We start from the raw sequence: 17,251 nt of genomic DNA, 5'->3' as shown, positions 1-17,251 counted from the left end.
TGTTTTATGTGTTTCATCTTTTTCTGTCTCTTTCTGGTCATCCCAACTAGACTCTACTGCTATAGAGGGCAGGTTCTGTCTACACCTGTAATTCACCCTCAGTTCTAAGCAAGGGGATAGGTTCACAGAAGACCTTCAAAGGCATATAAACAGATGGATTACTCAAGCCAAATTTATTTCCATTACCTAAAAAAGAGAAGCCTCAAGCCTTCATTCGGAATGATCATTTGGGGCCCCTGCTCTTCATAGAAACTAAGGAAGCGTGATACAGTGATTAGAGCAATGGACATGGGGTCAGGGAGATCTAACTACAAATCCTTGCTTCTGACACTTGCTAGATGTGTGACCCTGGGCAAGTCACATCCTTTCTGAGCCTCAGTTTGTTCATCAATGAGGATATCAATACCTATAATGCTTACCTAGCAGAGTTGCTATGAGGCTCCAGCAAGAAAATATATGTAAAGCATTTTGCATACCTTGAACTTCTGCATAGATGTGAGTTATTATTGTGGTACTAGTTGTTGTTATCATTATTATAAGTGACCAAGGAGAAGATAAGGAAAGAATAAGAAAGTGGTGGCAGTAACCACAGCTGAGAATTCAACAAGCACTCATTGTGCCTTAATTGAGTTGGGGAGCTGTTTGCTTCAGGAAAGGAGCAGAAGCAGCTGGTCAGCAATGAGCTATGAAACACATCTCTCTCTCTCTCAGGAAAGAACTGACTGGCACGGGGCCAGGTCTTATAGAGAGGTAGCATAGCCCAGTCATATCCTTTTCCAATGCCTATCAACTTCAAGTCTTCCATCCATTGAAGCTGTGGACTTAGAAGTTGATTTTTTTTGCCTGAAAATATGGGATAAATTAATACCTGGGAGCTAGTTAGAACTTACCCTGGGATGAGCCCACCCCTGAGAGTCATTAGATAGGTCTAATCATGGTGTTCACGATCTTGGTCAGCCCAAAAGGAAAATAATAATTTCTTAAGTGCCTCCCATACGCCAGGCACTCATTTGATTCTCACAAAACTCTGAGAGGTAGGTGCTATTATTATCCTCATTTTTACAGTTGAAGAAACTGAGACCAGATAGAGGCTAAGTGATTTGCCCAGTCACACAAGTAGGTGTCTAAGGCAGAATTTTAACTCTTTATTCCAGTCTATCCACTGTCGCAAGGAGTATTGGGATTGGCAAAGGGGATTTTAATTCTTCCTGAGCATCCCCTTCAGGAGAAAGAATCAGAACACGAAATTTCCCAATTACATATTAATCTGACTCATCTACATTCAGAAGCTCTGAATGCATGTTTTCCACCTCTGGTCTAGACCAACCCCATCATTTTACATGGAGGAGGCTAAAGCTAAGGGAGGCTGAATGACTTCCCAACCTCAGATGGCTGGGACTTGAACTCAGTTCTCCTACTGCCAGTGCTGTGGTCTTTCTACCACATTGTCGGGAGTCCTAGGGTCTGTATCCACTGATGCCTGTCTCCCACACATCCTTTTTCTTCCCTTCTGTCTTTAGCTAATGATCACTTCCATTCAGAACCCTAATGCCCTGTGAGATCTTCATTCTACAAAGAACAATTTGAGCATGGTTACCTCTCCACTTAGTGAGGCAGGAGAAGTAATAGGACTGTTCCAAAAGATTTCTAGCCACAAGGATGAGAACACAAAGGATTTCTGTATAATCCTTGGCTACTCTGAAAACTCATTTACCTGAATGAATCCTCAAGCTTTCAGGTTTTTGCAGCATTGGCAATGCATTACATTAAATACTGTACTCTGCCAGGAATTGGACAGGACGCTATAAAAGCTTGGCTCCTTCAATTCTTGACCTGGCTTTTAGCCTAGCTCCCAACTACCCTTCTATCCTTATAACCTACCTCAATACTTACTGTATGCCAGTAAAGTGCAATTACACACTTGTGTAATTACAAACACACCCTTGTGCTTTTCTACTTCTGTGATTTTCTACTTCTGTGCTGAGTTCCTTTCCACCCATCCAAGTTCTACTCACAGTCTTCTGTTTCCAGGAAGTCTTCTCTGATTTTCCCAACCAACTACTCTTCTACATATACTCCTAATACCTTGTTGGTACCTCTCATGTACTTAACACCCTCTGCTTTGGATTATCATTATCCATCTTATATGTTTTACATGCTCTATTAGACTGCAACCTCCTCCATGACTGATTCTTCTTTGCTTCTTTGCTTAATAAGTATTGAATAGATGGACCTGTGTACTAATCCTTTAAAAGCCAACTTAAATGCCACCTGTCCCATGTACTTTGATGCTTTGCCCCCCCCCATTGGTTATGACTATCATCATCAATCATGTATCATCAGCATTTATGAGCTTTAAAGTTAGTTACAAATAGTATTACATTTTGTTCTCACAAGAAACCTGGGAGGTAGATGTTATTATTGTCCCCATTTTATAGATGAGGAAACTGAGGCATATAGGGGTTAAGTGATTTGTCCTGGGTCACACAGCCAGTAAAGTGTCTGAGAAAGGATTTGAACTTGTCTTCCTGCCTTATGGTCTGGTGCTCTGTCCACTTCAGCACCTTGTACTGGAATGCCACCTACTCCATTAATAGTCAGTCCCCAGATGCCCTATCCCTGCATTGGTTATGCTCTTCTCCCTTGTACTGTTATGTACCTACCTCTCTGATGCATTTAGAATATGTTTATCATGTTATATTAAGTGTTATAGTTATTTGTGCTTTTGCAGTATTCCCCCTACTGAACTGTAAGTATAAGCTCCATCAGGTCAGATGCCATGTCATAACTGAACTTTGTGGCTCTTCAACATCCAGCACAATGTTTAATACATGTTTGTAAAACCAATCAGGTCAAACAAGGAACCTAATTAGGTGCCTACTATATGCCAGCTACTGTGCTAAAAACATTTTCTTTTTAATGAATGAATTACATAAATGAATTAATGTTAGCAATGACTCTCTTTGACAAGAAAAGTGACTAGGAGAGAAGACTAGGAGATTCTGCTTATAGTAGTTGCTAATATTAAAGAATAGTGGTTTGATGGACAATTTTCTAGGGAAATGTGAACGGCCCAAGGGGTGAAGTAATTCCATCCCTTAGACTAAAGAGAAGCTGTTCCCTGTTCACAGACCTTGGGGCTGAGTCATACTGAAAGGGTCCTAAACCTTTACACAGCTAGGGTTCTGTTAATGTTCACCATCACTGATGGTATGCCTGATGTTCCCAGGGATGTGAAAAAAAGAACAGAAAATCAGAAGAAGAAGAGGAGGAAGTGTGAAACTTAAACTGAATTATAACCAAAGACATTGTCATTAATTTCTTTTTTTTCTTAGAGTCCATTATTCATAAAAAAAGCAAAGTCCCAAGATTTGCCCTCACTTGTCTCTGGCTCCCATCCATGCCCCAGACTGAACTCTCACCCAGGGTAAATGGGGTGGGAAAAAAAGTTAGAGCCATGGATCTAAATCTAATCTAAAATTAGTTAGAGCTGGGTCAGGATCACAGCTGTACAAGGTTCCTTTCATGACACTGGGCAACACACATCTCCTCTCTGAATCTCAGTTTCCACATTGGTTAAATAAGAGGATGGGGAGCATTTATGTGGGACCTGTGCTAGCACTTTTCACAAACATTACCTCATTTGTTCCTCACAAAAACCCTGTGAGATAGGTGCTATCCTTATCTCCATTTTACAGTTGAGAAAACTGAGGCAAATAGAGGTTAAGTCTAGACAAGTCTGTCTAGAGCCACACAGCTAGTAAGTGTCTGAGGCTGGATTTGAACTCAGATCTTTCTGGTTGCAAGCCCAACACTTTATCCACTGTACCACCTAGCAACCTCCTAGATGGTCTCTAATTCTGTTATCCTAATTAACCACCCTAATCCTGGACACAATCTGAACTCTAATGAGAAAGCTGATGTGTATATAGTATACATTATCTCCTTTGATCCTCAGAACAGCCCTGTGAGGCAGGTATTATAAGGCATCATTATATCTTTTTTAATAGATGAGGAAAATGAGACCTACAGAGGTAAAGTGATTTATTCATGGGCACACAACTAAGAAGTGTCAGAGGCAAAATTTGAATCCAGAGCTTCTTGACTCGAGGTCCAGTAACCTACCCACTATGCCATGCTTCCTCTCAGCCCTTGCCCACCCTATTTATTTCACAAATGATGTTCATGAAAAGGGGCTCTAGGTGAGAGTGTCAGTGGTTCAGTGTAGCCTTTCCATGTTCTTAGAGACATAGCTTATAGGTATCATGCAGTCTCAAATCCTTAATACAACTTGGTTTAAGGGAAAGAGCATGACTTTCTAATCTCAGGGATCTGTGTTCTTGTCTCAACTCTTCAGTTAACCAGCTATGTGATCTTGGGCATGGAACCTCAGCTCTCTAGGATTTAGTTTCCCCATCTGTAAAATGAGGAGATTGGGGTACATGATCCTTAGGGTCCTAAGTCCATAGTCTGTGACTTTGTGACTCCACTTCTGAATGTATATTGCTTCATCTCAGAAGTCTTGTATTCTCACGGGAGCAAACCTGGGGTGGGGACAGTCATCCAGGGGCTGGATTCTAAGACTACATAATCACCAGCACTCTGAGACCCTACTGTCTTTGTGACCTTGAACAAGGGAATCACTTGGCTGCTCTGGGCCTCAGCTTCCTTTTCTGTAAAAGGGAGGCAGAAGACTATATGGTTCCCCAGGTACCTTCTAGGTCGAAAATCCTACGATGCCATGATCCTATCCTTAATTGGGCATGAGGGGAGAGAAATGTTCACTATGGAGTCATCCGAGGACAGCCCTGGAAAAAGCCGAGTCTCTGATTTCCATGAAAAAAGGGATGCTTCAGGGAAGGATATTCTGCCGTTTCATATGCATCATAGCGCATCTTTGGATTTTCCCTCCAACCCTCCCTCCCTTCTGGAAGTACCACCCCCCCCTCCAGAGACAGACAGGGCTGTTCCACTGCCTGGCAGAATAAAGGGAGGGGAACCAGTTACAGGATGGTATGCACCAGCAGCCCTGAGCTGCACGCAGCAGTGCCCCTCCCTCCGCAGGGGAGTTGGGGAGGGAAGAAAGAGCCAGGCAGGATGGCGCGATCGAAGCTGAAGAATTCCCCATCAGAGAGCAAGGCTGGTCAGGCAGCCACCCCGGGAGAGGAACCCTACGGGGTCAGCCCCCTGCTGCCAGCCCACAGGATGGGCTCCCAGGGCAGTGACATCGGCCAGAGGTATTGCTGAGTGGGTTGTCGGGGCTGGAGGGGGCTGAGGAAGGCCAGGAAGCCCAGAGGGTAGGAGGAAGAAAGGGGTCCTCTCAGGACTGGTAGAAGCCCAGGGAGGTGAAAAGCCTACATGGTGCAGCCTAAGAGCCAGGTGCTGTAGGGACTGGTTTGTCGGGGGATGCTATGAGCCAGCATTGGGGGAAGACGAGATAGAACCCTCCCCTGAGGAGACCCTCTGGCAGGGGCTATGCCATTTCATCATTGCCTTAGCTCACATATAAACCCAGTGTCCCACCTGAAGGAAGCACCTGGAGAGGAGGAAAGGAGATGCTATGGGCAGGTGCAGTGGAGGCTGCAGAGAATACACTTCCTGTTGCCCTCCTATGGGCTTTTAGGGCCCCCTTCCTCCCCACTTCTGGGACTTTAGCTTCCCTCTCACCCACCCCCCATCTCCCAGTGCCAGAGGAGCATGGGGCTTTGGGGGCTGGTACTAGCCCATCCCATGCAAATTAGTCACCGTGGGAAGAAGCTTTTGCATGGAGGATGCCAGGCAATCGTACTGGGGATAGGGGGAGGCGGTTAACTCTTTATTGCCTTCCAGGAAGACTCTAAGGGGGTTTTGTGCAGGTGGGGAGGAAGGTGGATTAGCCTTTTCTCTCTCAGCTTTGGGCTGCTTTTTACAGACTTGGTTGTTACTACATCCCCTGGAGCAATTCCTAGATGCCTCTAATGATAATCACAATTTCCCATTTGTGGGCTTTCACCCCCATCCATTCTGTGATTTGATCCTGACAATAGTCTCAGCAGGAAGGTGGTGCAGGAATTGTTATGCCTATTTTATAGATGATGGAACTGAGGTCCAGAGAGAGGAAGTGACTTTCACTGCATTGCATTGCTTAGGAGATAGGGAGGTGCTTTACTCTAGAGGCCAGTGTCTGAAGATATGGCCCAAGGCAGGTTAGGAGTTGCTGAATTGGTGCCTCTAGCTAACACTGAGCACATGTGACAGATTCAGTATGTTAGGGAGAGGGGAGAGTAGCTGCCAAGGGAGTCAACGGCAGCGAACAATCTACATGTAAAGCTCAGCCCATCAGGTCAGCTTGGCAGGAGGATACTTTTCCCTGGCAGACAGGGACAGTGCCCTGCCCCCCTGGAATCCTTTTAGTTTCCCTAAACTCTTTCATAGCCCGTATCTCACTAGAACTCACAACTGCCTTGTGAGATACATTTGTACAAGTTTATTATTTATAAGACGTTTTGCAGTCTATAAAGCACTTTCGAATCTATTCTCACTTGATACTCATGTCAGCCCTTTGGGAGCTGTAGGCAAGTCAGGGACAGTTATTACCATTTCACAGATGACGAAACTGAGGCCATGAAGCAATATGAATCACTCAAGATTATACAATAGGTAGGTCCTAAGAAACCAGGTCTCCTAGTTCTCCTCCCTGGGCGCTCTTCTGGGCACTTCACTGCCTCCCTTACATAAACTGCAGTTCTCTACGTCTCCTGCTGGGCCACCAGCACAGACACTTCAGGAAGATGGCGTGGGCATCGGACTATCTCCGGTTACAGACCGGTCCAAGCCCCACTCAGGAAGGAGGCCAATGACCTTTTACAGCTCTGGAGGTTGGAGAAGGGGATGGATATTCATTACTTCTTCTCCCACAGAGGCCAGGAAGCCAATTAATGCCTAAAACAGATGGTATCACTGAGGGTAGTGTAGCAAACCAGAGTATCCTGCTGACCTCCCTTTCCCAACCTATATGATCCTAATGTCCCTTTGTATTACAACAGGGCTCTATACTACTTCTCAAAGTGTTCTTTCATCCATTATATCATTTGATCCTCACAGCTGCCCAGAAAGGGAGGCCACACAAGAAATTGTGTTCCTGTTGGGCAGATGAAGTGGCAAAGGCTCAGAGAGGTTAAGTAATTGTCCCTGGGTCACACAGTAGATGGTCAGTAGTAAAGGCAGAACTTTCTTCTCAAACATCCTGCCCCTGCCTGAATTCTTGAATTTCCCTCTTTGAATACCACTTTGTCAATGAAATGGGCTTCTCAAATTACCATGCAAAAACTAAAGGACCTTCAGAAGAATCAGCATCAAATTCCCTATAGTACGATAAGGTGGAACAGGCAGTCCTGTTCCAAGTCAAGGAGACTTGGGTTCGAATCCTTGTTCTGATACTTTTCTAGCACTCTCATCATTGCTGTCATAGAGTTATTACCAAGAAATCACTTTTTTAACCTTAAAGTACCATGGGGATGTGAGTAATTCAGTTCCTTTGGTTAGACTTCTGCAGAGATGAGACAATACTTGTAAAGTGCTTGGTGCAGTACCTGGCACATACTAAGTGCTATATAAATTGTTCTTCCTTCTCTACCACCACCACCACCAGGGCCATTTTTGAAGATCCCTAGGGCTTTTCCCCAGTTCAGTGAGGGAGAAAGCAGGCTTCAGGGCCCAAAGGAAGACTTACCATGTCAGCACCAATCTCATCTCTCCAAGGAATCATTTCCTGACTACTCTTTCGTCTCTTCCCTTAACTCCTATAGCTTACCAGCTAGCCCTTGATTTGAATGCCAGGTAGTGTCTTCTTATTCTTGCCTGTGCATGAATCTTATATTAAAGGAGCCACAGGAACAGTTCTAAGGCATATACAACTGAGGAAGGATATCCTTCAGTGAGTATTCCCTAGTATTTCCAGATGGGACAGTGTCTCAGTGTGATCATGGCTCTGTATTAAAGAGTTTTCTCTCCCTAAGAAAACTGAGTTATTATTATTATTATTATTATCAACAACAATAACAACCACTTATATAGTGGTTTAAGGTTCCAAAGTGCTTTATAATCTCATTTAATCCTCACAACAACCCTAGGAGATTGCTGCTATTGTTATCCACATTTCATAGATAGGGAAACTGAGGCAGGCAGAGATTAAGTGCCTAGGATCTGGAAATGTCTGTGATTCCATAAATATGGATACTCCCCCTACTGATGCAGATTTAATAGAAATTCAGTGAGTTCCTATAGTCAAAAACACTATCTGGTGGCCATCCTTCTGGTGGTGAATGTTGTACTTCTATATTCTATATTCTAAAAGATTTACTCAAATCTCTCCAGCTTGATAGGATTGGTTTGGACCACCATACTAACATAGCTATGGGGAACCCAGGATCACCTACAAGCCACAACAGAAGAAGAATTTTAGTGTAGCTTTGGTAATATGCAAAGGATAACTTATTTAATTCAGTATATCAGCTCTTGGTATGGAAAGTCTTTCCACCAAACCAACACTGATAACAAGTCCATGACTGAGTAGATAAATCCTAGGGGAGATGCCAAAGGCAAATAAGGGTTAAGTGACTTGCCCAAGATCACCCAGTAAGTAAATGTCAGTGGTAGGATTTGAACCCAGGTTTTTCTGACTCTAAGACCTGCACTCTATCTACTAGTCATGCTGTCTCTATAGATACAGAGAATTAAAAAGAAAAAATAGCCCTAGCCCCAAAGACATTTTTGTTTGCATTTGAATGACATATTTAGAAAATACTATTAGATTATAAACCCACTGAGCATAGGGAAGTTGTTTTTCCTATTTGTATCCCCAGTGCTTACTACACTGTTTTGCATATTGTAGCACTTAAGAAACATTTGTTAAATGGAACTGAATTGAAACTGTACTGTCAAGGATGAGCTTGGTTCCAGTTCCACCTCACTTGGGGTCGGGATAGTACAGGAGGGTTTGTAAAGGATGTGGAGTTTGAGCTAGGCCTTAATGAATAGGTAGAATTTTTTTAGAATTGATTAGTAATTTACTAAAAGAAATTAGAAGTGTATTTGAAATGAGGAGGGCATTCCATGCTGACAGAATAGAATAAATAGCAAAGATGTGAAAATAGGAATGAGCTTAACATAGGGAGTAAGGTGGCAGTGGGGGAGAGGGAGACCAGCTTGTCTGGAAAAGAAGGCATTTGGTAAAGGGAACAGGTGAGTTGAGATTCAATATAAAGAGGGAGTTATGTGGGGGAGTGACAGCAATTAAGTGGCAGACTAAGTCATTTAAATGATGCAGTGGGCAAGTCATTGAAGGTTCTTAGCCAAGGGAAGAAGTGTGATAAAGAAAGTTTAGGAAGAAGAGTATGATGAAAGCATGGGGGGGGGGGGCACGGGAGGCAGGACTGAAGAATCAAGACTGGGAGGCCCAAGCAGGAAGCCATCTAGGCATAACACAAAGATATGTTTGTTCTGTCCTTAGAGAAAGGAGGCAGCCAAAGTGAAAACAGGGACCTGTGTCCCACCCAAACGCCTCACCTGTATGTGGGGATCATTCCAGAGATGAAAGACTGGCTTCCTGGGCATTCTGAGTGCCTTCTGCATAAGCAGCTGCTGCCTTACCCCTGTTCTCTAAGTTCCAACTGGCCTCTGCAGGCAGGGTAGACCTCGAGCTCCACTTCATAGGTGACCTAAACTCAGCTGCTCCAATTAGAGGGTGGCACTTCCCACAGCTAGCTGCTGCCTAGAATTTTGAAAAGTTCTGCGGAAACCAGATAGCCTGGGGAACTGGAGACGAACATATATTTCTTCTCCTGTAGACCACTGCAAAACCTAGGGGTCTGAATTCATTAAGGACGTAATCTATGACCCCCTCTAGTGTTTGGGCACTGAGTTCACAGAGACAGAGAGATATGTGGTGAGATCATCAGTCTCAGAGGCCAATGATTCTAAGAGGATTTAGATATATGTGCTGGTCCCCTAGATTCAAGCCTCCTGAAGCTCTCCCTGACTACTCCAGAACCCACAATGATCCTTTCCTCCTTAGAACTTATACAAGTGAGGTTCACAGAATGTTAGAGCTAGAAGGAATTTTAGATATTCTCTACTCCCTAGCTTCTTAAACTGTGGGTCACGACCCCATGTGGGGTCAAGTAACTGAATGTGGGGGTCACAAAAAATTTGGCAGCAGTAAAAGATTATGTATACGAGTTTGGGGGTTTTTTTGGTTTTGGGGTTTGTTTGGTTTTTTTTGGTGAGGCAATTGGGGTTAAGTGACTTGCCCAGGGTCACGCAGCTAGTAAGTGTTAAGTGTCTGAGCCCGGATTTGAACTCGGGTCTTCCTGACTCCAGGGCTTGTGCTCTATCCACTGTACCACCTAGCCACCCCTATATACGTTTTTAATATACTGTACCTATATACCTGGGGTCACATAAATTTTTCTCAGACAAAAAGGGGTCACAAGTGGAATAAGTTTAAGAAACCCTGCTCTAGTCTACTGCCCTCCTCTTACACATATGGAGAAATCAAAGTCCAAAAAAAGAAAAAAAAAACTATTTGCCCAGGGACATATAATCTATTAGTGGCAGAACCTGGATGAAAATTCAAGGCTCCTTGGCTCTTTTCACTACATTTACTATCTCACCAGATTCACACTAACTCATAAATGTCTACTATTGTTTTCTACTTAATTTAATTCCAGTATTTATTAAATTCTCATGTGCAAATGGCACTAAATGAGACGTTTGTAAATTGCTTTTCAAGTCTCCAAGTATTATATAAATGTGAGTTGCTGTTGTTATTACAAAATTCTGAAATAAGATAAGACAGTCTCTAACTTAAAGGAGCTTACAAGATGGAAAGGCTCAGTCTTCCTGTGTGAATCTTTCTTCCCCCTACTAAAATGAAATCAAAAACTATCTCTTTCTGTTGCTGCCTAACTCATAGTGAAACTTATTGTGGAAATTCCAAAAGGTCATGTAAGAGAGAGAAAAAATGGTAGTACTTTGGGAAATTAATGGAAGAAGATACTTGGGGCCACCTTGAACCTTTAGGACTCATTCAGTGCCACATGTAAATAGCTGTGTGTTCTGTAATCAATTGGGCAGGCCCTGGAAAAGATGAGCCAGCACCAGCCATCTGGTTAGTGTCAAGTAAGAAGGCAGCTTTTCAATATCTGCTTCATGTGCCATGGTTAATAATCTTTCCTGAAGGGGCTGCTAGATGGTGCAGTGGTTAAAGCACCAGCCCTGGATTCAGGAGTACCTGAGTTCAAATCCGGCCTCAGACACTTGACACTTACTAGCTGTGTGACCCTGGGCAAGTCACTTAACCCCCATTGCCTAAAAAAAAAAAATCTTTCCTGAAAGAGAGAGGATGGTTTTGTCAGGTGGTAAGAGCCATGAATAGGAAACTTGACACCTAAGAACAAGTACCAGCTCTGTCACTAACTAGTGATATTACTTGGCAAATGATGTCTTGCCTCAGTTTCTCAAGTTGGGATAAGGATGCCTCACCTACCTCCCTCTAGTGTGAAAACTAAGTGAAATAACATGTGAATATGCTATAAAAGTTCCAACGCTCCATCTAAGTGAGGGCTTGCTATTGTTATTATTAGAGTTCGTCACTGACCAACAGGCTGAGCATGATGCCATGAGAAAAGCACCTGTTCCCTTGGATTCTCATGCTGGCTCTGCCACAGAATCACTTAGTGAATATGGGCAGATCACATGACTTATGGCTGTAGTTTCCACATGTATAAGACGGGAATGTTAATACCTACCTTACGGCATCATACAATTGTTGTCCGGATTAAATGAGTTCATCTCAGAATCATGGACTGTCAGGGTTGGAGGTGACCTCAGTGTGCATCTATCTTACTTCAAGAAGTGTATGTCAGTGTACAAATGTGATGGGTTATCATTTTCCTGCATATCTCCCCATTCTAGTCTAGAGAGGAACTAAGACAAGTCATAATTGATGGTAGGAAAAGAATGTTAGTGTCATTCATCTTATTAAATCACAGAAATGCAGAGCTGAAGAGTATCAGATTTGGAGTAAGAGGATCTAGGTTAACGCCCCAGCTCTTCTGCTTAATACCTGTATCCCCTTTGGATAGTCACATAACATCTCTGGCTCTCAGTTTCCTCATGTTTAAAGTCATACAGAATAGATAAGATGATTTCTTAAGTCATTTATGACTCTAAATCTGTGATCTTTTGAACTTGGTTCAATCACCTTACTTTATAGATAGGGAAAGTGAGACCCATGACTTTTCAGAGCCCCACAGTAAGGATCACAAATAATTTTGAGACCTTATACTTCACATTCTAACAAGAGAGAGAAGTAGGGGTAGCACCTAGAGTTGGTAGGGGTAGAATCCAGTTTGGTAGAATGGACGGGACTGAGGTCAGCAGAGTTCAAGACCTTCACTAAAAGTAGATTGTGGGGGCAGCTAGATGGCATAGTGGATAGAGCACCGGCCCTGGAGTCAGGAGTACCTGAGTTCAAATCCGGGCTTAGACACTTAACACTTACTAGCTGTGTGACCCTGGACAAGTCACTTAACCCCAATTGCCTCACCAAAAAAAAAAAGTAAATTGCAGGGGGCAGCTAGGTGGCTCAGTGGATAAAGCACTGGCCTTGGATTCAGGAGGACCTGAGTTCAAATCCAGCCTCAGACACTTGACACTAGCTGTGTGACCTTGGGCAAATCACTTAACCCTCGTTGCCCCACAAAAAATTTTTTTTAAGTAGATTGCAAATCTGGCCTCAGACATTTAACACTTACTACCTGTGTGACCCTGGGCAAGTCACTTAACCCTCATTGTCCAACAAAACTCAGGTCCTCCTGAATCCAGGGGTAGTGCTTTATCCACTGTGCCACCTAGCTGCCCCGCCCTGTGTATTTTGAAAGTCACTTTCTCAAAGTTGGATGTGGCAAGAGGTTAGTGGAGGGTAGAGGCTGATAGAAGCTATGAGCAGTTGGGCTGCAGGCTGGTGTCATTCATCCATAGCAGAAAGAGAGAAGCCATTTAACCCCTTATTGCTCTCTTTTCCCTTGAAACCTCTTGTTTTAGGATTCTGATTGTTAAACTATGTTCTCACTTGCCTTGATTCCCTGAGACACAATTCTGCATACCAATCTATAAATATTTCCTTAAACAGCCTGTGTGCCCAAGTCTGTGCTCAGCACCTGAGATTATCTTGTATTTACTTTTTTCTGTCCATCTCTAAGTTTAAAAATCAAGGCAATTTCTATGTGAAATATGGCTGCTCTTGGCTGCTGACCCTTCCCTCACTTTCCCTACACCATAGAACTCCATTACTATGAGATAAGAGCAGCCTGGCATAGTGGGAAGAGCTCTGGGCTAGGAACCCATAATACTGTGTTTTAGGTCCAGAGGCAGTGTTGTACAGTGGAAAGAATGTTAAATTTGGATTCTTGAGTGCATGGAATACATGGGTCCTAGTTCTGATACTGAAGGTAGATACTTCCTACCTGTGTGACGTCAGGCAAATCATTTAACTTTTCTCAGTGTCAATTACTTCATCTCAAAAATGAGAGGGCTGGACAAGATAGGCACCAAGGACCTGTCCAGCTCTCAACCTATGATCTATGATTCTTGGCTTTGCCACCGACTGTTCCATTGGAGACAAATTATCTCCTTCCTCATTGGCACCTTGAAGGGATTCAATACTCTTTAACATTGATTCCAGCTCAGACATTCTAAGCTAAAGTTGCAACAGAAATTGAGACAATTCTAGACTTACTGTGTAGTAGTAAGACATGGTTGTTACATTGACCTTGTGTACAGTTCTGATGAGCCCAGCAACACCTTCTGGAGGAAGAAGGCTTGAGTCAAGTGTGAAAGCATAGGAGAGAAACGGTTTTTGGACTTCAACAAAGTCTTTATCTGAATTTGCTCTTTTCAGCAAACATAATAAAAACTCACATTTTTCTCTAACCATTTAGGGTTTTACAGGGTCCATTACAGGGTCCATTGTGTAACCCTGTGAGGTAAGTTGTGCGTATATTATCTCCTCTTTACAGGTGAGGAAAATAAGATTCAGAAGTCTTGATTCAGGGGTCTGCTGGAGCCAGTTCATCTAGGCTCAAGAGAGACAATTGTTAAATTTTCAGCATGAGAACTGTTCAGTTATTTCAGTCCTGTCTGACTCTTCTGGGGGGGGGGGGGTTGGTTGTTTGTTTGTTTGTTTGGCAAAGATAATGGAGTGCTTTACCATTTCCTTCTCCAGCTCATTTTATAGATGAGGAAACTGAGGCAAACAGGATTAAGTGATTTGCCAGGGTCACACAGCTAGTATGCATCAGAGGTTAGATTTGAACTCAGGTCTTCCTGATTCCAGGCCCTGATTCCAGAGTTCTATTCATTTTGCCAAGTAGCTTCCCCTATTAGCAAGTGCTTCAAACCAGGGCTTATTGTTTTGTTGATTGTTTAGACTCAAGAAAGTGATAGAGAAAATGTTAATAATGAAGGTTAAACTTAAAATTGTGCTATATGTACCTTCCCCCCCCCAACTCCCCCCCCCCCGAAAGCCAATGGTTTACCATTTACCATGCACTGGGGTTAAGTGATGACCCCATGATCCTACAGGTAGGAAGGGTCACATTCAAATCCAGGTCTCCAGACTCCAAGTCTTCTTCTCTTACATCTTTTGCACTTGCTGTTTCAAGTTTCTTACTCTTGGGGGCAGCTAGGTGGTGCAGTGGATAAAGCATTGGCCCTGGATTCAGGAGGACCTGAGTTCAAATTTGACCTCAGACACTTGACATTTACTAGCTGTGTAACTCTGGGCAAGTCACTTAACCCTCATTGCCCCACCAAAAAAAAGTTTCTTACTCTCCTTTACTTCAAATCTTGATTAGAAATCATTTCTATCCATATTTGTTTATCATTAACTATAAAGAAGTCATGATAAGTAAAAATGATATTATTGTGTGGTATTATATGATAAGCTATTATGTGAGTTGGAAACCCTAACATTTGTCTTCTGTTTATGTGATTTGATTCTCATAGTGCAAGACTGCTTTTCCCAAGAGAGAACATTTCCTTTTGAGGTTAAATGAATACACATTTAATCAAATACATGTCAGCAGCATATTCAAGCTGTTGAAACAGAGAAGACTTCAAAAAAGGAAGAGATTGTCATCACAGCCATCAGATATGTAAAGGACTGTCATAGGGGAGAGAAAGTAGAATTAGAAAGGTACAAAAAAAAATCAAAGCTAGATAGCAATTTAATGGTATCTAGACCTCGATTTCCCAGACTACCTCCTAAATAAGCCTGGTGATCTGTCCAGTGTGAGTACCGATTCTGTGAAACATTATGATGTTTTCTTAGTATTGTTTAGTATTGTAGTTAGTATTTGTATAGTATTGTTCCCTATAACTTATTTAAGTTTTGTAGAGGTCTTTTTATATTACAAACACTTACAGATTACTCCACTCCACAAGACATCGCTTGTAACAAAGTAAAATAACAGGGGGGCAGCTAGGTGGTGCAGTGGATAGAGCACTGGTCCTGGATTCAGAAGGACCTGAGTTCAAATCCAACCTCAGACACTTAACACGTACTAGCTGTGTGACCTTGGGCAAGTCACTTAACCCCAATTGCCTCACCAAAAAAAAAAGTAAAATAACAGAGCAAAACTAACAATATAGTAACCACATCTGAAAGTACATGCAACATTCCACATCAGTAGCAGTCCTTTAAAAAAAAAAAAACCCTTTTAAAAAAATGTTCTAAATTAACAGAAATATAATTTCTCTAAATCCCACCCCTACCACTAGGGGGAAGAAAATTTTTGTAACACCATTGAAAATCGGTATCTTAATTTGATCTCAGCAGTCTTGTAGGAAAGCCAGAGGGCAAAACAGGATCAGTGTTCAGCCCACGAATCCCAGAGCTGCATTGGGAAGTCAGAGAGCAGATGTGGGGGAGGACCCTGACATGAGGAAGAATCAACTAGACTATGCTCACAAACCTCTCTGTCTCAGTCTCCCTAATCACACCATGGTCAATCCCAAGTTCAAGACTGAGTTCCAAGCACAAGACCCCTGGAGCAGATATATAAGTCCCCAACTGGGCCCGGAGAAAAGTAGGAAGATATGGGGGATGGGGAAAGAAAGAAAGGCATAGGGCAAGAACTCAGATTGACAGGCTAAGATTGCATAGTATAATGGAAGGAGCACTGGATTTGGAGTTTGAAGACCTGGATGCATAATCTGTCCCTTAATATCTGTATGACCTTGGCAAAGTCACTTAACTTCTTGGCTGCCTCATCTATAAGATGAAAAAGATTGGACTGGATGGCTTCTAAACTCCCTTGCAGTTCCAAATCAATGATCTTTGGGTCCTAAGCTCTTATGCTTATGCAGAAAAGCTCCTGTTACTAAAGGGCGCTGATGTCTCCTGTATAACTTGGGATTTCCTGGTCTTTGCCTGTGTGACACTGGCTAATGTCAGTGTCTGATGCTAAGCTTCGCCCACTCATGTAGGCAGGAGCCCAGGAAACATGACTGTGAAGTTGGAAACCCTGCTGGGTTTGGCAGAGGGAGAGAACAGGAGGGAAGCTGGGTAGTGACTAGTTACTACATACTGGTTACCTTCACGACTCAGAACATAGTGTCATGGGATAATTGTGTTAGCTTCTGTAGAGACAGATAATATTATCTCCAGCTTTCACAGAAATCACAGAAATCACAGAAATCACAGAAATAAAAGGACCCGAGTGCTTTTCCATTCCAAAGGCAATGTGAACCTTCAATGAAGAACTATCAGTCTGGAGGCCTGAGGGGGAAAGTGGAACTCACTGGAGGGAAGGGGGGTATCTTGATAATTACTGAATCCTATATGGTTTGTGGTTTTCTGCATTGTGTATGGGCTGGGAATCCTTAATGGGATCAAATGAGATAATATTTGTAAAAAGAGATTAGTGCAGGGGGCAGCTAGGTGGCACAGTGGATAAAGCACTGCTCCTGGATTCAGGAGAACCTGAGTTCAAATATGGTCTCAGACACTTGACACTTACCAGCCGTGTGATCCTGGGCAAGTGACTTAACCCTAATTGCCCTGCAACAAAAAAGAAGAGAGAGATTAGCTCCATGCCTGACACATATTGGGTACTATATAAATACTTATTCCCTTCCTTTCTCCTAATGTTTTTCCTATAGAGTGAAATAGACTATCCTGTGTAGGTCCAATATTGTTGGCTTGAGT

At 42.9% G+C, this 17,251-nt stretch overlaps 1 protein-coding gene across 4 annotated transcripts in view; it reads left to right on the top strand.

Annotated features, from left to right (window-relative positions):
- Positions 1–17,251, top strand: part of KCNT1 (potassium sodium-activated channel subfamily T member 1) — a 222,431-nt gene that overhangs the window by 95,216 nt on the left and 109,964 nt on the right. For 3 of the 4 annotated variants that reach the window (XM_043984851.1, XM_043984850.1, XM_043984852.1), the window contains exon 1: positions 5,053–5,237. The exons of the other annotated variant lie outside the window; for it this stretch is intronic. In XM_043984851.1, the coding sequence (XP_043840786.1) occupies positions 5,098–5,237 (140 nt within the window). In that variant the 5' untranslated portion in view covers positions 5,053–5,097. Of the gene's footprint in view, positions 1–5,052; positions 5,238–17,251 lie in introns of those variants that run through there. 4 annotated transcript variants of the gene reach the window in all.

Source organism: Dromiciops gliroides, chromosome 2 (assembly GCF_019393635.1).
Source record: "Dromiciops gliroides isolate mDroGli1 chromosome 2, mDroGli1.pri, whole genome shotgun sequence".
In the NCBI taxonomy this organism is placed as follows: Eukaryota; Metazoa; Chordata; class Mammalia; order Microbiotheria; family Microbiotheriidae; genus Dromiciops; species Dromiciops gliroides.
The sequence above is the reverse complement of the archived record's forward strand: the minus strand, read 5'-3'. Positions and strand labels throughout refer to the sequence as shown.